The sequence below is a fragment of the Catharus ustulatus genome, chromosome 6, assembly GCF_009819885.2.
Source record: "Catharus ustulatus isolate bCatUst1 chromosome 6, bCatUst1.pri.v2, whole genome shotgun sequence".
Classification (NCBI taxonomy): Eukaryota; Metazoa; Chordata; class Aves; order Passeriformes; family Turdidae; genus Catharus; species Catharus ustulatus.
The window spans coordinates 59054218-59075053 of NC_046226.1; the positions used below are offsets into that span (position 1 = coordinate 59054218).

The 20836-nt window shown below is 46.7% G+C and overlaps 1 protein-coding gene across 1 annotated transcript; it reads right to left on the bottom strand.

Annotated features, from left to right (window-relative positions):
- Positions 1-936: 936 nt before the first annotated feature.
- On the bottom strand, positions 937-20010 carry DKK3 (dickkopf WNT signaling pathway inhibitor 3). Its single transcript, XM_033061660.2, has 7 exons — positions 19773-20010; positions 18393-18530; positions 17805-17888; positions 5657-5749; positions 4236-4380; positions 2587-2743; positions 937-1471 (listed from the first exon to the last, which is right to left on the bottom strand). The coding sequence occupies exons 1-7, from the start codon at positions 19929-19931 to the stop codon at positions 1225-1227; spliced, it is 1023 nt and encodes a 340-aa protein (XP_032917551.1). The 5' UTR covers positions 19932-20010; the 3' UTR covers positions 937-1224.
- Between the last annotated feature and the right edge of the window lie 826 nt (positions 20011-20836).

Sequence of the window (20836 nt, forward strand, 5' to 3'; positions counted from 1 at the left end):
TCTCTTCAACCTCAGACATTTGGAAAGGCAGAAATACAGAGATTAAATCTGGGGATGGCAGCAGCAGCAAGAGCTTGGAAGGAGAATACTGTCCTTAAGAGGGCAGTATTTACAGACAGTGACTGCTCTCCTGGATGTGTTTTTAAACGGGAAAACTGCTGTGGCACTGAATTCCTTCTCTTTGTGTAGAGGGGGCTGTCTCTGAAGCACAGAAATGTTATTAGTGATAGAAAGGGAGGCTAGACTCTGAACTCTCAGAGACACTGTGTGTGTGTGTGCTGGTGTGAGAGTGGGTCACTTAGAGAATCTTTAAACCAAAACTCAGATAGTTACACTGAAATATCCTGACAATGGCTGTTAATTAGTACTTCTGGTCCCCAAGGAGTTGGTAGAAAAGCCTCCACACACCAGAGGTCGTGAAAGATGTGCAGGGTGGTAGCACAGCCCTACAGCTGCTCCTGCTGTTGGTGCTCTGCTGTTCCAAACTAGGCATGAGCAATAGGGATTATTTGGGAAGAAGCACCATGAAAAGTTACTTGGCTGGAGCCTCACATCTTGTTTTACCATGTGCAGCAGATGGTGAAATCTGTATGCCAGAAAACCATTAATAGTGGAGGTGCCATGGTAGCAAACTGGGGAGTTTGGGAGGTCAGATTTTACTCTTAGCTTGCTATTGATTTTTTAAATCAGTGACCTTTTAAGATGGTAAAAATAATCACATCTTGTGACATGCACAGATTTATGCCTATGAACTGTATTAAAAGCACAAACCAATTCTAAAGAAAAGAACTGAAATTCCTTTAAAAATTCCTTAAAAATCTATGACTGCAACAGTGTCAGAGTGGGTGATTCTTACCCTAGAGAAATAAAACTGAACATCCCTACTAAAGGGTCACCTCTATAGTTCCTAGTAATTTAAAATTATTTATGCTGGTGTGTGTTTTTTAATGAGTACAAGTACTAGGCAGTTTATTTCTGACATACAAGGGGGAAGTACAAATCCAGAAGAGCACTGCCGTGGTTCCCATCTGGCAGCAGGTTGGCTCCAGGGGCTGAAGCAGTTCCACAGCAGCTGGGACATGCAGGCTTGGTGCACAGAGAAGGATGCTCCTTGGACACCTGCTTTATTGCACTTCTACCCAGCAGTGTGTGTTCAGGGTTCAGAGAAGCAAGACACTAAACAAAAAAAATCTAGAAGGAACCGACTAAACTGGTGCTTGGGCTTTAGATTTCATCTCCCAAGAGCTTCTCCTGAGCTGAGTCAGGCTCAGGTTTCAAACCTGCTTGGTCCTCCAGGCTTTCCAGTTCCCTGCGCACTTCCCGAATGACACTGCTTTCCTCATAGTCAGAGAGGAGGTCCTGGGGCAGCAGGCTGAGGAAGGGCATCTCATCCATCACTAGGGGATCTTCTTCTTTTGCAGTGTGCTGGGTTTCATTGGCAGGCAGCTGGCACACAGAGGCAGTGCTGTGGCTGTTGGGAAGAGGCACATCTGGTCACACAGAGCATCACCCTGTGTTCTTCTGCCAGGCTGGAATTCTCCTTCCCCTCCCCACGTGAAAACATTTTAAATGCACCATGGATCTACCCTGGCTGCCTTCACAAGCACCTCATTCTTACATGCTTGACAGCTGGAGAGTTATAAATGTGGTTTTCACATACAGCCATGCAAACAGCACAGAATGTTTGATCCTGGTAAACAAGAGAGCAGTGGCCCTCAAGAAAAAAGAGGTAACAAGAACCTGTTACTTGAATCTTTAATTCAGATAGAAAATTCTGGGCAGTTCAGCTGTATTCACACCCAGATTAACTTCTGTGTTTCTGTACCCTCATCTGAAATGTTCTGACTAGAGCTGACATTTGCTGACAGACCTCCCCTGAGGTTAATGGCACATTAACAAAGATTTTGGTGCTAAAAGGATGGGTTCAGCTCTGCTTGCTTCCTCTGATGACATTTATGAAACAAAATGTGTCCCAATTCCTTTTCAAGCATGAAAAAACATAGAGTGGGACACAGAAGAGAGAAATATTAATCTGCATCTCTATCCCAGCTATGATGTCTTGTTGGGAGTTCATATGATGCTGGTAGTGCAGGAGCAAACTTGGAGAATTTATTTCATAGAAAACGTAGGTTTTCTGAAACAAAACTGAAATGATCTCACTTTCTGCCAATGAAACTGCTGCTGATGCAAATAACTCCTTTTAAAGAAATACTAAAAGCATGACCTATAAACAGTTTGTATTAAAAATTCTTTAACATATCCTACATTCTAAAGCAAGCAAAACTGACAGGTCAGCCTCACACAGAGGGACTGTGTGCAGAGAACGGAATTGGAATGATGCATCCCAACAGCTGGCAGCAGTGACTGATTGAACAGCAGCACAGCCTCATGAATTCACACACTCAATTCACACTGCATTCATGGGCTGCCAAGCTCAATGAGGCACATCTGTGTGGGGCAAAGCAGGAGCTTTCACTGCTGCTGATGAGAAAAGCTGTCCAAAGCCTTCCTAGTGAGGCAGCATCTGTGAGTTGTGCAGCTCTCTACCCAAAAGCAGCCCCCCCAAAGTGCAGCCCCGGTGCTCACCTCTGGGGCTGGCAGCTGAGGCCACTGGCACAGGGGCACTGCTCCAGCACTCCATCAGGCTCCAGCTCCCAGCTGATCAGGTTCAGCAGCCTGTTGGAAGGGTCGTGGCAGGGCTCCCCTTCCTCAGGCAGGGGTGTGCACACAGGGAACAGCAGCTCTGCAGCCAAGGAAAGGCATTTCAGAGAAGCCCTCAGCTTTCTGCCCAGTGTTTAATTCTGCATGCAGGCTATAAAACAACAGCTCGGTCTCTCAGTCCCTACAGGGAGCCATGACCAAGTTTTTCCCACTAGGTGGGAGTAGGACATGTGAAATTCATCCTCAGTGAGCAGGATCAGCTGGACTCAGAGACTGCTCTCAAGGCAGCACAGCTGCAGCCCTTGGAGATCCCACACCCTTCTAATCCCAGCAAAACCAACACCACAGGGAATCCTTTGCAGTGAGTAGCATTAATGATTGAAATCTGAATAGAGACATAGCTCCCTATCTTAAACTCTGTCTTTTTTTTCTATTTCTTTGCAGAGGCTGCAGATACAGAGCAACTGTTCAGAAGCTAATGAGGTTACAAGAACCACAACTCAGACATTTAATTTATTTTATCAGTCCTGCTGTGGGCAAAGCTGCCTGGTGGCACCTGGGGCTTGGCACCCTCGTTTCTACACAGGGCTGAATTTCAGCCTGTGTGAGAAATTATTTAAGAAAGCTGTGTCCTTTGGGTTTCCACATGTCAGTAACTCCCAGTCTCAGTCTGGAATTCAGCTCTTCCTCTTGTCTTCAGTCACCTCATATGGCAGGATAAAATATGAGAAGAATTCAAAATCTAAGTTTTTTAACCAGATTTGGTCAAAAGACAGATACATGTGTGTGTATGCACAGACATGTGCTTTAATGTACATGACCTATCAGTTCCCAGTTTCAAAACATCATATACTGAGCAGCAAATGCTCCACAGCTTACTATAGTTTTATATAAAAATACACATCTCTATTAGGACAATCATTTGCAATACTCTAGTGATGGAGAAAGGCCTGACCTGAAAAACCCTAAAGCCCTGCTAAAGCAGACAGCCATAGGGAATAAAAACTTATTGCTATTAATGAATAGCACTATTTTCTGTTCTAATAAGAGTATTCTGTCAATATTCATCAATGTTTTTATCTACTGATTGATTTATATATATATATATATAATTTTCTCAATAACTATGTATTTTGTTCCTTCCTAACCAAACTCACTCAGCATTGACTGACTCTGATGGGTTGCTTGCTGGGAGGAAGGAGAGGCCAATTCCAGCCAGCTCATTAGTGTCTTCTGCACATTTTTAATTCTCTCATTTTTGCTCTGCTGTGTGCAAATTTGACAGAGAGCTCTGCTGTTTCGAAATGCCTGAGACTCCCCTTTAGAAATGCAGAGTTTTGGTCTCATCTCTAGTGTGCAGCAGGCTTTGCTTTCAGGCAGTTTCTCACTGCTCATTCTATCAGATTTCCTACTGCAGTTATCCCAGTGGCCAGGGGAGGACAAGGTGCTGATCCTGCCCAGGCTCAGCCATTCCCTGAGATGGGGAGAGGATCCTGCCCAGGCTCAGCCATTCCCTGGGCTGGGGAGAGCCCAGCTCAGTGCTGGGGCAGGAGGAGGGCTGGTGTCCCCGGTACCTTTGTGGAAGGCACAGCAGGTCCCAGGCTGGCAGTCGTGCTGGCTCTCACAGATGGTGCCGTTCTCCCCCCTGGCCCTGGAGCTGCTGCACTGGCCCCACACACAGAGCTGCTCCCCACAGCACTCCACGTCCCTGGAGCAGGGCTGCCAAGGCAAACAGGGCACAGGAATGGCACTGAGCACCCAGTGCACCCCCAGCCCCCCCAGCACTGCACCCCCAGCACAGCAATCTGTGTAAATACATTAAACACATTAAATACACACCCATTCCCCCTGCTGGGGCAGAACTGCAGCATTCCCCAGCTGGAGCACCCCTGCAGCTATTGCCAGGGAGGAGCCTGCCCAGCAGAGCAGCAGCATCTACCCAGGGACACTGCCAGGGATGCAGGGCACCTCAGCATCTCTGTACCCTGCCAGGGAACAATTCCTGCCCAAAATCCCACCTACAGCCCCTTCTCCTGTCACTACAAGCACTTGCACATCCCTCTCCAGCTCTCTTGCAGCCCCTTTTGGTACTTCAGGAAATGCTGCTCTGAGCTCTCCCTGGGGCCTTCTCTTCTACAATCAAAAATGAATTAATGAGGCTTCATCAATGGAGGACGTTACTGATGTTTTCCATTGTCAAATGCAGCCAGGAATTTACAATTTGCTCAGAAGAATTGTTTTCAAAGAGGAAAAAAAAAAAATAGTAGTCTCACTAAAATCCATTTTTTAGCTGTAATAAGAACCAGACTTCATTGGTAACCAAGAATGTTGGAAAAAATCTCTCTGAAAAAATCAGAAATGCAAACCTCTAGCTGAAGGTAGCTTTGTATGACAATTGCCCCAGTGTTTCCACTACACACACTCAAGAAATCAAGCTAATAAAAGCCATGTGTGTCATGTTTCCTTTCTCAGGTAGAGTGATTAACAATCTTAAGCAGCCCTCCCAGGTCAGTGCTTCAGCAGCTTTGCCCTGCCTGGGCAGCCACACAGAACCTGATTTCTTTTCCACAGATCCCACAGGAAGTGCCTAACACAGGGCAAGGAGTGGGACTCCACTGGCACTACTGAGACCTGCTAATTAAGGAGAAAAATGCTCTTTTTCTGTAATTGTTGAGATTCTGGGTCAGGGAATTGATCCCCCCTCCTTCAGGCTGAGCTCACTTTACAGCACAAGAGCAGCTGGGATCCAGTTTTTATTTTCTTTATCCTACTGCTGTTCTGCTGAGAGCTGCAAAGAAAATGTGGGGAGGGGGGCAGGTGTTGGGCCATCCCAATCCTGATTTTTAGTTACTCCTTGTTGACATAAAAATTGTTTTCCCCTCACACAGAAAGCTTTGCATCTTCTTTGCTGTCAATTCTGACTCGCTGACATTGGCAACAATAATGTATTGAGTTTCCACAGATGCCAGGAAATCCCATCCCAGGCAGGACTCACTGTGTGCTGGGGCTTGCAGAGCTGACACTTGTATTCCAAGGTGGAGAACTGGCAATATTTCCCTGGGTCACAGTCTTCATCAATGATACACTCCTGGGGGAAAAGATAAAATGTGATTTGCCAAAATTCAGGCCTTGAAATACCAGCAGCTCTTCATTGATCACATTTCTGATTTGGGAACCAAGGCAAAAAGGAGTTATTGGTTTTTTTTGTGCTGGGGCTCTTGTAACAGAGCAGTGCCTCTCCCTGGCTTTTCTAAACCCCACATTTCTGGGTGGCTCCAGCCCCTGAGCCATGGCAGTGGGGAGAGCACAGAGTGATGTGTCTGTAGGTGTTTCCATCTAATGGTCACCCCCAAAAGCTGTGTGACTAACCCTCTTCTCTAAAATGTCATTGCTTTGGGTTGTTTTCTCCAGGCTGGAAAGAATGTAGTCAGCAGAAGAATAAATCATAGTTCTGAGTCACCTGTACTCCAGCATTAGTTTGTACCATTGTTGGTGGAAAGGAGAAAGGGAAAAAAGGAGAAGGAGAAGAAAAGGAAAAGTGATCACACAAATTCTCTGAAGTAAGCCCAGTTTGATGTGAGAACAGAACACAGAACAGAAGCCAAACACACTTCTGACCCTTCTCACATCCTCAACATCCAGGTTATGTGTTTATAATCCAGCAGAAGTCATTTTAGCTGCTTCAAGGAATTAGTATCACCAGGCCTAGGCTGCTATAAATTATCCCAATGTTTCTCAGCTTCATTATCCCAGTACTGTGTGTGCTCTGGGTATTTTCTGTTTGGTTGGTTTTTTTGTTTTGTTTTGCTGGGTTTTTTGCTTGTTTGTTGGGGGGGGTTGTTAGGTGTTTTTTGTTTGTTTGTTTGTTGGGGGGGTGGGGTTTTTTGGGGGTTTTTGTTTGTTTTTTGGGAGATTTTTTTGTTCTTTTTTTTTGTTGCTCCATAATCAGGTGGATCAATACCCAAATACCCAAATGTTACACCTCCAGAATGTTGGAGGTTCTGTGGCTCAGAGTGAGCAGCCAGGCACTCCTCCTCAGCTGCTCTGTGTTTGTGGCTTTGTCAGCTGCTGTGTGAACCACCCCAGAGCAGACTCTCCTGTCTCACTCCTGCTCCAGCCCCTTCAGGCAAGCAGCCAGGTCTGGCTGCAGTCAGGTTTTCCAACTGTCCTTCCCCACAAAGCAGAAATCCAGCCAGGATTGCTTTGAGCTCATGGAATTACTCTCTACTCTAAACCACCCAACGCCAGAGCTGCAATTCTCCAGTTGCTGCTTTCTCCTGAATTAATGAGTCCCATACCACAGAACTTCTTCCTCTTACTGAATTGTGTCCCACCAGCTCAGACATGCAGTTTAATGAGGATTTCCAGTCAGGGGGCAAAAAAAAATCCCTTTGTGGTTTTCTTTCCTGGCTTCCTTTCATGTTCCTGCAGAGCTCAGTGGTGCTTACATGCAGATGTGTAACTGTGTCTTTCTTTACTGTTATTATTTATTTTTTCTTACTTAATCAGGCAACAGGCCTTTTCCAATTCAGCTGCCTTAGGATGGAATAGCTGCTGGGCAAGGAGCAAATCTGAACACCTTCATCAGCTGCAGCAGATTCTGAGCAATCCATTTTTTCCTGGGATTGTGCAAACTAGGTTATTTCTCAGAGTATTTTGTCACTGCAGGAGCAGCTGGGTGAGCTGAGGAGAGCTGGCTGGATGTGCAGCAGGGCACACAGGCTGGCCAGGTAACTCCCAGGCAGAATTAGCCACCCTGACAATGATGCACGCCTCTGAAACCCATCCTGGTGTGACACCAGCCAGTGCTGGGGCACAGGAATTGTGTTTGGAAGTGTTACAGAACAGCACAGAGTGAGAGCAGCACTGCTTTACAGCTGTGCTAGATGTAGGCCACATGTATATATAATATATATGTACATGCCTGCTATAGCACATTTATGAGTGGCTGTGCTGGGAGCCACAGAGGCCAGGATGGAGAATCCCATGCCCTGCACCTGCAAGGACACACTCAGCATCCTGAGGACTCTTATTGTAACACTGTGCTCTGCAGTGAACATCCTGCAGCACCTGGAAGCTATCTGGGCATTAGGATCTGTTCCAAAACCAACAGGGAAAAAAAATAAAAAAACAACAAAAACCCAGCCAACAAAAAAAAATTAAAATCGTGGAAAAGGCTCCTAAGTCTGCTGAAACAACTGCTCCTGAAAGGAGCTTCAGGTTTCTTGTCTTTGCCAAAGATGATTGCTTTGCTAGAGAATGGTCAGTGTCCATTTTATTTGCAAAATAACACTCATTCTGCTTTGCCCTTATTCCCCTTAATCCATATTTAAAACCCTGATGGTAGACTCAAAAACACCCTGGTGATGTCCAACCTTTGAAAAGGACCCACTGACTTTAAACTGGCATTGGATTTATCCATTTGATTTGATTTATCCATTGGATTTATCCACTGAATTTATCCATTCCCTCTCCCCACTCACACTCCCCCTGCCTCCACATCCTCACAAAGTTCTTCTTCAAAGACAAGTTCAGACAAACCCCTCTCTTCACTGCTCATATCTTCAGTGTTTGTACGGGACTGTCCTGGGTCAAGCTTTCTCTGCTGGGATCTTTGCACTTTAGTTTAGAGCCCAAGAAAGCAGAGGAAGCTCATGACCAAACACACACAAACTTTTCTGTGGTTCTCTGAGATTCCAGCCCCTTCTCCCCTCCTCGTGACATCTGCATGGCAAAGTTTTTGTTTCCATTTCAGCCAGACAAGAGTTAACACTTCTGTGTTTACTAATCCCCCTCTAGGTTTTGTTTCCATTTCTGCAAGTTGTTTCACGCAGGGCTGCTCTCCATTACTGCAGCAGATGGCAAAAAGTGCTGAGTAGTAAGGAAAAAAAAAAAAAAAAAGCATAAAACCTGTTTTATATCCTATGTGTACTAAAAAAAAGGCAGAATTACACAGAATGGAATATTGTTTTATGGAAACTACTGCCTTAATTTGAAATGCACTAGCATTCCAGTTCCTAATCTCCCAGTTGTCTAGACAGGGCACAAAATGCATTTGTCTTTAATGAGATATGAATTAATTTGCCCTGAAATACCTCAAACCCTCTGCAATACTTTCCAGCAGTGCAAACCTCTCACTGCTGTCCTGCCAAGCACACAGCACTGGTAAATGAGGAACTTCTGTTGCAAAAGGACATCCCAAAAGAGCAGCCTGAGCTGCAGGCTGTGCTGGGGATCCCATCCCAGCTCTTTGGGTGGCTGTTCATGCTCGAGGTCAGGAGAGGAAAAAAATAAAATATCATCTTATCCACAGCTTCTAGGAACTGACTCCAATGAAAGAAAATACTACACCCAAAAAATGAACACACAAAACCAAAGAAATTCCTGGCAAAGGCCTCAGAATAATGAGAAAAATGGTGCCTGGATGCTCTCTCAGATCATGCTCTGTTCACTCTTGGTCAAAATCTCTCTCTGAGCCTTGCAATGATTTAATAGCAGGTCACTCTGCAGAAGCAGCCACTTCATTTTCTTCCCTCACCCTTTTCTTTTCCCAGCAATAACAACCTGGTCCTGGCAGGACTCCAGCTTCTGCCCATGCTCCTGTGTGGGAAACACAGTGCCAAGCACTCATTTCAACCTGTTTAGCAATGGTATTAAAGGGGGCACGTGAGAACCATTCAGATTTAGCAGAAAACCCCCAGAAATTACATATCTCCCAAGTAGTAATTCAGTTAGTCTGGAAACTAAGAGGTATCTAACTAGGAAAGGAGAAAAAAGGACTGTGTGTCTCTGTGTGTTTATTCACTCATTTATTTATTTATTTGTTTGTTTATTCACTTATTTATTTATTTGTTTGTTTGTTTATTTATTTATTTATTTATTTGTGTGAGGGCAAAATACTGATGCATGTTTATAAATGAAGTTTTCCTAATGAGTTTGCAATTCATGGTCCTAACAGAGAAATGCTTTTACCTGTGGATGCAGTGATGGGAAAACAACAACCCTTTGGTCTGTGACAACCAGCAGCTGTGTCCAAACCCTGGAGGTCTGAGAGATCCTGGGTTCCATCCCAACTGCCCTGAGCTCCAGGAGCCTCTGGGGGTCTGAAGTGCCACAATTTGTGAGCAGCTCTGGGGCAGGGATGCTCTGATCACACACCCAGCTCTGGGGCAGGGATGCTCTGATCACACCCAGCCCTGGGGCAGGGATGCTCTGATCACAGACACAGCTCTGGGGCAGGGATGCTCTGATCACACCCAGCCCTGGGGCAGGGATGCTCTGATCACAGACACAGCCCTGGGGCAGGGATGCTCTGATCACAGACACAGCCCTGGGGCAGGGATGCTCTGATCACAGACACAGCTCTGGGCAGGGATGCTCTGATCACAGACACAGCCCTGGGGCAGGGATGCTCTGATCACACCCAGCCCTGGGGCAGGGATGCTCTGATCACAGACACAGCTCTGGGCAGGGATGCTCTGATCACACCCAGCTCTGGGGCAGGGATGCTCTGATCACAGACACAGCTCTGGGGCAGGGATGCTCTGATCACAGAGCTCTGGGGCAGGGATGCTCTGATCACATCCAGCTCTGGGCAGGGATGCTCTGATCACACACCCAGCTCTGGGGCAGGGATGCTCTGATCACAGACACAGCCCTGGGGCAGGGATGCTCTGATCACAGACACAGCCCTGGGGCAGGGATGCTCTGATCACATCCAGCTCTGGGGCAGGGATGCTCTGATCACAGACACAGCCCTGGGGCAGGGATGCTCTGATCACACACCATCCCTGGGGCAGGGATTCTCCCCAGGAGCTGCCTTTAACCCAGGCTGCTCCCAACAGTTGGCAGCTGCAGAGCTCCTGTGATTCAGCACTGAACTATGTCAGCTCTGCTGATCCCTGAAAGCACAACAACAGGGTAGCTGTGCACAGCGATGATGTGAGACAGCTGGCTGGAGAGAAAAGCCTTTGCAAACAAGATTTCTGCAGTTAATGGCTGCTGGCTGATCTTCACCACTAAATTAAGAGTAGCACAGTGAGAGGAAGCTATTGGCCTGTGCCCCATCCCTCGCTGAACCGATTTCAAACTTTGAATCCTTTGTTCCTATGTAATGTACTTTTTCTGCTAGTCTGTGGTTTCAACAGATGTATTAATTCTGTTTGAGGTGCCAGCCAAAGATAATAATACTGGAACAGAAATACACATTGCTGAGGATCCACATTCAGTGGATTTTGCCCATGGCAGAGCTGACAGTATATAAAATTGTTTTTAGTGCAGAAGAAATGGAACAGTTTATTTTCCATGAGCTGTAGATGGAAGAAGAAGGGGTTTGGGTTACAGCACCAGCATTGGAATAAATCATGTTCAGCACTCAGGGATTTTGGGAACACAAGATCCATGTGTGCCCAAGGATGAGCAGGCATTGGGTCACAGCTGTTGCTCTTTGAAGCTTTGTCAAGACCTCCTCTTTGGGGCATTTGTAGGGATTACAGAAGAGCCTCTTTTATTTTACCATTCCCTTAATTTAATTTTCCATCTGAAATCATGTGCCTAGAGGCATTCAACAACATGAGATGTGACTGTTCATGAATATTCATCCCATTTCTTAAAAACACACAGATGAGGAAGAAATGAAAAAGGGTTTCAGCACACACCTTCTGTCCTTCCAAAAGGGACACAAGCACATGAATGTATTGCAGATTTCCACCAGTGTGAGGTCCAACTCAAACACCTACCAAGGGGACCAGAACTCTCTCTTGCTGACAGCTGGGAGGTATCTTGGACCCAGGAAACCTCTGGGGCTGCCCTTTCCCTGACACCATGATGTTAAACCCCTAAGATATTCCTTCTCCCCCTGGACATTGCAAAGGAAGAAGTCTGAGGGATTCCTTGTGTGATATAAATCCACAATAAATGACTCAGGCTCTGAGTCATGTGCAGACAGAACAAGGAGTAAACAGCCCCAGAATTCCCACCCACCCTGGGAACCTTCAGTGCAATCCTGCTGTGCTACAATGCACTGCTGGCTGGAGGGGAGAAGGGCAGTGCTGGGAAGGGGGATCAGGACAGGAGGGGGGATCAGGACAGCCAGGAGGATCAGGACAGCCAGGACAGGAGGGAGGATCAGGACAGGCAGGAAGGAGGATCAGGACAGGAGGGGAGGATCAGGACAGGCAGGAGGGGAGGATCAGGACAGGCAGGAGGGGAGGATCAGGACAGGCAGGAGGATCAGGACAGGCAGGAGGATCAGGACAGGCAGGAGGATCAGGACAGGAGGGAGGATCAGGACAGGCAGGAGGATCAGGACAGGCAGGAGGATCAGGACAGGAGGGAGGATCAGGACAGGCAGGAGGGAGGATCAGGACAGGAGGGAGGATCAGGACAGGAGGGGGGATCAGGACAGGCAGGGGAGGATCAGGACAGGAGGGGAGGATCAGGACAGGCAGGGGAGGAGAAGGATCAGGACAGGCAGGAGGGCAGAAGGATCAGGACAGGCAGGAGGGGAGAAGGATCAGGACAGGCAGGAGGGAGGATCAGGACAGGAGGGAGGATCAGGACAGGCAGGAGGGGAGAAGGATCAGGACAGGCAGGAGGGGAGGATCAGGACAGGAGGGGAGGATCAGGACAGCCAGGAGGATCAGGACAGGCAGGAAGGAGGATCAGGACAGGAGGGGAGGATCAGGACAGGCAGGAGGGAGGATCAGGACAGGCAGGAGGGGAGGATCAGGACAGGCAGGGAGGAGGATCAGGACAGGCAGGGGAGGAGAAGGATCAGGACAGGCAGGAGGGGAGAAGGATCAGGACAGGAGGGAGGATCAGGACAGGCAGGAGGGGTGAGGGGCTCTCTGTAGCTGCAGAGGGGCAGAACCAGGAGCTGGCAGGGGCTGCAGTCACCAGTGGTGTCCCCCAGAGCTGCCAGTGACTCAGCCCACCTCACCTGTGTCACCACATATGTAACCAGCTTTCACCATTTATCTGCACCCTCTGTATCTGTCTCAACCATTGCAAGCTCATAACAGAAGCAAACAGAAGATGAAAAGACAAAACATCTCTGCTGTACATCCAGTGCTGTAGCCTGCATTTCCTAAAGCCTTGGCTACTGCTGTTACCCTTCCAGCTAAGGCTTGCTGCTTAATTAGATAACATGGTTTCAGCTAAAACCTCAAATAAGCAGCTGCTGGAGCCAATGGATTAAGTCATGTAATCAAAACCAGTGGAAAAAAATTCTCATTTGCCTTAAAGCTTTTCCCCTCATGGTTAATTTGCTACACGTGGATGGCAAGAGGAAAGAAATACTGCTGACAAACCTTCAATAAAGAAAATCCGTACTATGATCTCATAACAGACTTCACTAGATCACCAAATTGCCACCAGCCCACATAAAAGATTCACTGTCCTGAGTGGATGTTACCTTAAAGAGAAGATGGTTTGCAATCTGCTCTCACTAACCCTGCCCAGAACACTGGATCAGGTCTGGGCACTGTCACTGCATTACAGCCAGAGCTCATTTTTGGGGAGGGGAAATTTATCCCAAGAAAAGCTTTCTCTCTTCAGCATTTAGCTATTCAAAGGGTAACAGTCCAGAGAGACAAAAAAGGTGAGGTGGCTCCTCAGCCACCTTGATAAAGTTTTCTTTGGGGTTTAGCTAGAAAAGAAATGAAGTAGAAATAGAAAAACAATTAATAGAAATAATAGAAATAGAAATAGAAATAGAAATAGAAATAGAAATAGAAATAGAAGTAGAAATAGAAATAGAAATAGAAGTAGAAATAGAAATAGAAATAGAAATAGAAATAGAAATAGAAATAGAAATAGAAATAGAAATAGAAATAGAAATAGAAATACAACACATGAGGATCTGGCAAGTTTCCTAACAATTCTACAATACAGGCTGGAATTGCTAATGAAGACTTTTGGAATATCTGTTAGTACTACATAGTTTCATTTCCCTAACTCAATAGAAAAAAACCCAACTTAAACTAAGCCAGACTAACAGGAAATATGACAGGAATCCCAGTCACTCTTGTAGTGTTTTTTCATTACTAACCAAGTAAATTTACTGAAGTTATCTGAACTGCCTGACACTCCTGTTGATACAAACAAGAGCAGGGCTTGATACCTTTAATTAGGAGTGACCTTTTGCTGTTGAATCAGTTTGCTTGCCTGGAAATCTAAGCCACCATTTAAGTGGAAAAAAAGACCAGAACTGCAAAGGGAGCCAAAAAGGGGGTCAGTAAAACATGAAGAATATGCCTAACCATGGCATGGCTCTCCAAAACAAGCACAGTTTGCCTCCTCTGCTCCCCCACCAAGGACTGAAGGGTGGGTGCTGTGCAGAAAAGAACTGCACTGGTGCAGTGATTCATGCAGCAGAGCTGCACAGCTAACAGAAAAGCAAACTTACCAGGGAATTAAATGGCTGAATACACAAAGCCTACCAGACTTGCACATTACGTGGTTTTTGGCAAGACAGAGACCTGGACTTCAACCCAGGAATGCACTTAGTGTGTCTATTCATGGTTTAAGGTTGTTGGGTGCAGCTCACCAGGGACTCCAAGCTCTGTGAAGAAAGCAGCAGAGGAATTGGACCCAAACACAAAGAACTGCCCAAACCAAGTGTCCTCCCTGAGACATGAGGCAGCACAAGGCAACACCAGGATGCTGCATTTTCAAACTTCTGCCCTTGACGCCTCTGCTGCAGTGCTGCTGATGGAAAAATTGCAATTTCCACTCCTGTTCCCAAAGGGATGCCCAGCAGCAGTGTGCACCTGGGCACTGCACCAGCCACAGCCACACCTCACCCTCCCACAGAGACTGTGACCTGTGCTGAGCCACCAGGGCCAGGCAAACAAAAACAGTCTGTGCCACAGCGCCAAAGTGAAAGGAGAAATGCATTATGCTCTCCCAGTTCCCTGGTTCATTCTCCCAGGACACCAGCATCATTAAAAATCCCTTCCAAAAAAAGGAAATTTATACTCTCCCAGTTCCCTGGTTCATTCTCCCAGGACACCAGCATCATTAAAAATCCCTTCCAAAAAAAGAGAATTGAAAGCTAACATATATACTTCGATTAGAATATGAAATTTTAAAAAAGAGAAAAATCCCACAAAAACAACCTAGCTAAAAAGAGGAATTGCATTTTAAAATTATTTATCATATTTCTACAGACAAGAAAAAAGCTCAGGTACACTAGATTTGAATTAGAAGAGAGAGCTTAGAAGAGAGACTAAACTACTGCTCTGAATGGAAGTGAGAAGAAATGCAACTAATCTTTGTGTAGCAAGCCTCAGCAGCCCCAATTCTGTTTCCTTTTCTTTCCCATCCTTGCTTTCCCTTGGTTAGACCAATGAATCACAAGTGAAACAGGTCCAGCCAACAGGCCAGAGAAGATTTTGGTTTTCACAGGATAATGGGGAGTGCTGCTATTTTTGCTGTGCTCTGTGCGTGAACTTTTGACTGAAAATACTCTAATAATTTACAATCAGGCACAATGTGTTTTCCACCAAGCTGCTTCTCCAGTGCTGGATTTCCCGTTCCAGGCAATAATGGTAATAATAATGGATTTATTATTGCAATGCAGGCACATCTTTGCCTTCCTGTGAGGCTCATATGTCATCCCAAAACCCAAAAAATCACATGAACAACTTCCAGTGATTGCAGAGGCTTACAGCTCAGCACAGAGAATAAATGTACACTGAGGAGGTGTGGGGTTCCAGCCACCACACATTTCTGCAGGAATAAATTACACAGAGTCTGAATTTCAGAGCGGGTGGGTTTTGACAGCACTTGGAAAATTCCTTCATTTTCCCATCCAAATTTGCACCTGAAGGGCAGGAGCTGTGGGAATCCTTCATTTTCACAAGGTTTCATGTGAAAGCAGTGGAGTCACTCTTCCACCCCTGTGAAGCCTGTGGCTGCAGCGTGACCAGGACAAGTCACAATGTCACACAGAACTCCAGGCATGGAAATCTGGGTACACAAAAACAACCTCAGGGCCCAGCACAAAACTTTCTGCACCTCATTTCCCAATTCTTCTGACTTAACTTTACACATCTAAGCAGATCTGTGCCTTTTAATTTGGACAAAACTGTTCAGATCTCTCCACTCCTTTCCTCACTGTAACCCAAACTTTCCAATCCTTAATTGCATTACTCCTACAGCACTTCTTTGCCCTTGCAATAGCAAAAGGGATTCATATTCCCCCCTCAATGTTTAAAATCTGCAAGCATTTCCAGATTTAATATTGTTTAGTGCTGCTATTTAGCATTTAAACAGATTTAGTGCTGTTGGGCAGCTCTGGGTCACATTAATTTTGTGCTCTCCCCTGCATAAGGACCAAGAACATCTTGGGCTGCTTTTCCTCCAAGCTGGCACCCTCTCAATCAGGTGTTTGTACCATGGGAGTGCTGAAGGCTCAGGGTGTGGGGGAATAAGCATTAACAACTGCAGCTCTGTTCTGGGGTGAGGGATGGGATCCAGAGCTGCAGGAAATGCAGGCAAAAATCAATACCCACCCCTCCAACCCTTCAGCTGGGGCACCAGGAACAGTGTGAGCTCTGGGTGTGGGACCAGCTCAGGCTGTTCCTGCTCCAGAGCTGCAGGAAATCCGGGCTGCCACCACAAAATCTGGCAAAAATCCATGCTCAGCCCTCAAACCCTTCAGCTGGAGCTCCAAGAGCGGTGTGAGCACTGGTGCAGCAGAATTTGCTCAGTGAGGCAATTTCCACATGGAAAATGCAGCTGTACCTTGATATATGAAGCTTACAAGAAACTCTGTATGAACCCTGGAGAAAGTTAATTTGGAAATAATTTTTACAGCTGTGCAGAATTAGACTGCCCAGGCGAGGCAAACACCACTGGGGGTGTGCTGCAGTGCTAAGAGGGTTAAAAATTTGCCTTTGTACACCAGGTTTGAAGATGATGATCACATTTGCTAGGAAAAAAAAAAATTGGATTGTCTTCATTACATACAATCTCATTATTCAAGAGTGCAGTGTAGAATGTTAACGCTTTGTATAAAATCAGCCGCAGTTTAGAATAATTACAATTTATTTTATACCTCCAGTTTTCACTTAAGCTACAAGCTTTGCCAAATAGAAAAAAAAAAAAAAAAAAAAAAAAAAAGTAAAGTTGCTTGTGTGTGCTATGTTTTGCTTCTTGACATTTTCAAACTTAAATAGCAGTATAAAACATGAGCTGCAAGGGGGAAAACTTTAGAAAAGAGGCACTAATTTTAGGTTCTGTGTCCATTAAAAATCGGAACTACTGACGTAGTTTTTCCGTAATTATATTTATAACATAATTTCCATAATTGTATTTATAAAGTAGTTACAGAGCTGCTTCTGTGGAAGAATTGGAGGTAAGTCACTCCAAAAAAAGCCAGGGCATGTTGAAGTAAATCAAAGCACAGGCTATTAGTCAGATGAAGCCAGCTATCAGAGGAAACCTGGCAAGCCAGGCTTAGCAAGAGCAGGAACAAGAGTCAATTTTGGAAAGACTGCAACCAAAGAAACCCCTGTTTTTAAAGCATGGTATATGCTGAATTCTTCATGTGACTACTGATGTTTGGCAAATGTACCTGTGCTTGCAAGACTCAGGAAAAGAATATTCTTGCTCTTTTATTTATTGTCCCATGTCCCTCCCTCCTCCTCAGAGTGACATTTCATAACCAGTTACCCATCACTGTGTTGGGCTGAAAAGCAAACAGAGCCATATGTTGTTCCAAAGATCCCTCACAAATAAATGATCTGGGGTTATTTTCAGCTGCTGAAATCCATAAAGCAGATTTTTAATGGAAGACAAGAGCAGTGTTATAGTCAGGATTTATCCACACTCACCGGAAAGGGCTGTGTAACTGGCTGTGCTATTTAACACTTTTTATTTTTAACACTTACATTTGACAGACAAATTGAATATTCTAACATTTCAATTAACAACAACACTGAAACTCTGTTTCCAAGTCATCATATTCCTAAGTTGAACTAATTAAAAAACACAAACATTTTTGACTGCTTTCCCAATGGTTTTGTGTGTTTCAAAGCATTTCAAAATTTTGTTAGGTGAACTCTGTCACAATCTCCTGAACAAGGAACCCAAAGTATTTGTTTGATTTTCAAAAGGAAAGAAATGTGCTCACTTACATGATTCCTCTTGTTTTCTCCATCTCTTATGGATGTAATGACTGTCTCAGAAAACACTGTTGATCCCGTTTTGTTATCTGTAACCTGATACAGGAAAGGAACAAAATCTCAAACCAGAGTTCTTATCAGCCCTTTGTTACTCCCAGTCCTACATCCTGCAATAATTAACCCACTCCCACCCCCTTTTTTTTCCCCATTTTGCTGTCAGTCCTAATAAACCCTGCTCTGAGGGGAAAGCAGATGACAGAGCTCCCTCCTTGTCTATTTAAAATGACATTGTAAAGAAGCCAAAGGAGCAGGAGATGGTTGGGTTTCCACGCCCCACGTAATAGCTGTAGCTGTGTCCTATTTTTAGCAGCTCCTTTTTCAAAATAAATTGTTATTTCACACTGACCTTTCATGGCAGGTGTCCTTAACACCGTGACTAGCCAAGCCCAGAAGTAATTATCAAACCCCAAAGTAATTATCACCAGGAAAATTCACACTCCAAATTATTTTGTGAATGAACATGCCACACTGGGGAGGTTGTTTTTTGAAGAAAAGGTGTCTAAGATTGGAGAGTCCCCCCATGCCCAAGTTTTCTCACACCTTATCAATTTCTTGGTGAGTGTGGACAGTTCTGTTGCCCACTCTGGTGTCCGTGTTGGACTCGTTGTGGTAGTTGGGAGGTAATTCTTCAAAGCTCACTTCTGACAGCTTTTTTGCCCCTTCCTCTTCAGCTTCCATCTGCCAAATCAAAAACAAACAAACTGAAAATTAGCAAAAATGTCCCAAAGCATGCCAAACCCTGCTGCTTGTGCCAGTGGGACAGACACAGGGCTGAGTCAAACCCTGGAGCCAAAGGCAGTCCCTGCGAGAGGAAAACGCAGACTTTCCATCCTGACAAAGGAGAGAAAATCTCCTGGCCAGGGAGAGAAACAGAAGCCCCCTGCAGTCAGCAGAGGCAGCCCTATTGAGGAGGGTGCACATATCCAGAATTTAATTTCTTTATTTCAGTTCCTACTGTTTCTGTGGGAGGAGGAAGGGCGTGAGTCCTGTAAACACACCAGGATAAATCGTGTCCTTTTGTTTTTCTGCAACTGCTGTAACAGAGCTGGGAGGCCACAAGTCCAACCAGGATGAACAACAGGATTTTTCCCAAGACAAAACCTCTCCTTTTGGAGTGTCTGTTTATTTTAAGTAACAGCTGCAAACCTTTCTAAGAGCAAACCATCTATCCCCTAAGACTCTGCTCAAACAATTCACACTTTGCACTGCACACAGATCATTCCTCAAGCCAGAACTGACTGCAGAGTAAAACAGGCAGGAATTCTGATTGCATCCTTGAGCATCTTTGCAGCCCTTGAATGAATGGCTTGTCTCACTGTGTTTGCAGCCTGAACGAAGTGCGTAACAGAGGCAGATTTCAGACGACAGCAAAAGTTCAGAAATCACCTCATTATGGTAAACCAGGGTCTGTTTCTGCAGCAGGAAATCAGTCAGAGGTATTTGTAGACAGAGTATTTTTGAATGAGAGGAAAAGAGAACCTGAAAGGAAGATCCTTAGCATGAAGGGGAATAAAAAGCACACAGGAAAGGGGAGTGCAGAGACGAGGTGTTTTGACATCATATGAGACAATGGCTTTGAGCCAGCAATTTGAGACCAAGACACGCGATTGCATCACGAGCAAGCCGCTTCTCCGCACGATTTCGGGAGACTGACAGCCCTGGATCCTGGTTTGGGATTCCCCAGCTCTGCACTCCTGCCTGCCCACGCACTGTCGCTGTGCCACTCTGGGCTCCATCCGGACCGTGTCCCGCACCTCTGTCCCGCACCTCTTCCCATCCCGGGATGCTCACGGGGCGAGCCCGGGGGATGCGGGCACCGAGCCGGGGGCTGCTGGGGAGATGGAAAGGGGACATCCCGGGAGCCCTCCCCTCCCGCACGGCTCCTTGGGGGATGCAGAAAGGACATCCCGGCCCCTTCACCTCCTGCACGGCGTTGCGCAGCTTGTGCTGCGTGTCCTCCATCAGCGCCTCCACCTCCCGCAGCATCTCTCCCAGGCTGGCCGCTCGCCGCCGCCCGCCGCTCGCCACGGGCCCGCACAGCGCGGCCACCAGCGCGGCCACCAGCGCCCAGCCACGCATCCCGCTGCTCCTGCTGTCCTGCTGTCCCTGCGGTCCCTCCGATGTCCCCGCGGTCCCTCCGCGCTCGGCGCCGGCGGGCGGGGCGGGAGCGGGGCGGGAGCGGGGCTGGCGGAGCGGGCGGAGAGATGCTCGGAGAGGGCGGATCGGGACCGGAGCGGGGCTCGGGAGGGCGGAGCGATGCTCGGAGCAGGACCGGAGCGATGCTCGGAGTGGGACTGGAGCAATGCCCGGAGCGGGACCGAAGCAGGACCGGAGCGATGCCCGGAACGATCCTTGGAGCAGGACTTGAGCGATGCCCGGAGCGATGCCCGGAACGATGCCCAGAGTGATCCTCGGAGCAGGACCGGAGCGATGCCCGGAGCGATGCTCAGAGCGATCCTCGGAGCGATGCCCGCAGCGATGCCCGCAGCGATGCCCGCAGCGATGCCCGGAGCCGCAGCCCCCGCCCTGTGAGGAGGAGGATGCTGAGAGGCGCGGGGTGATGCTGAAGGATAGGAGCAGAGTTTCCCGTTCAGACCCAAAACCCTGGTTCAAGGCTTTGCTTTCCAGGCTCCCAAAAGATGCTCTCGGCTCAGAGGGGTGACATGACCTGCGTCTGGCTCTGCTCCCCGCTCTGACTGAGTCCCTTCAATTGTTTTCCAAAAAATAGTCAGGCAACATCATCGTTTTGCATCTGAGCGTGTCTTCCCCAGTTTCCACATCGTTTTTCTTCCTCGTGCTGTACCCCAAGAATTGCACGGAGATTTCTGCTGCAGTCAGCTCACAGCTCCAGCATGTTGTGCCAGGATAGAACTGTCCTGTAAGTCCCACTTCATTTTGGTGAGAGGCACTGGTGGGTAAACTATTAAAGTCCTGGAAAGTTCCTGCCAGTGCGTTATGACAGTAATCACAGCACAAACACCAGC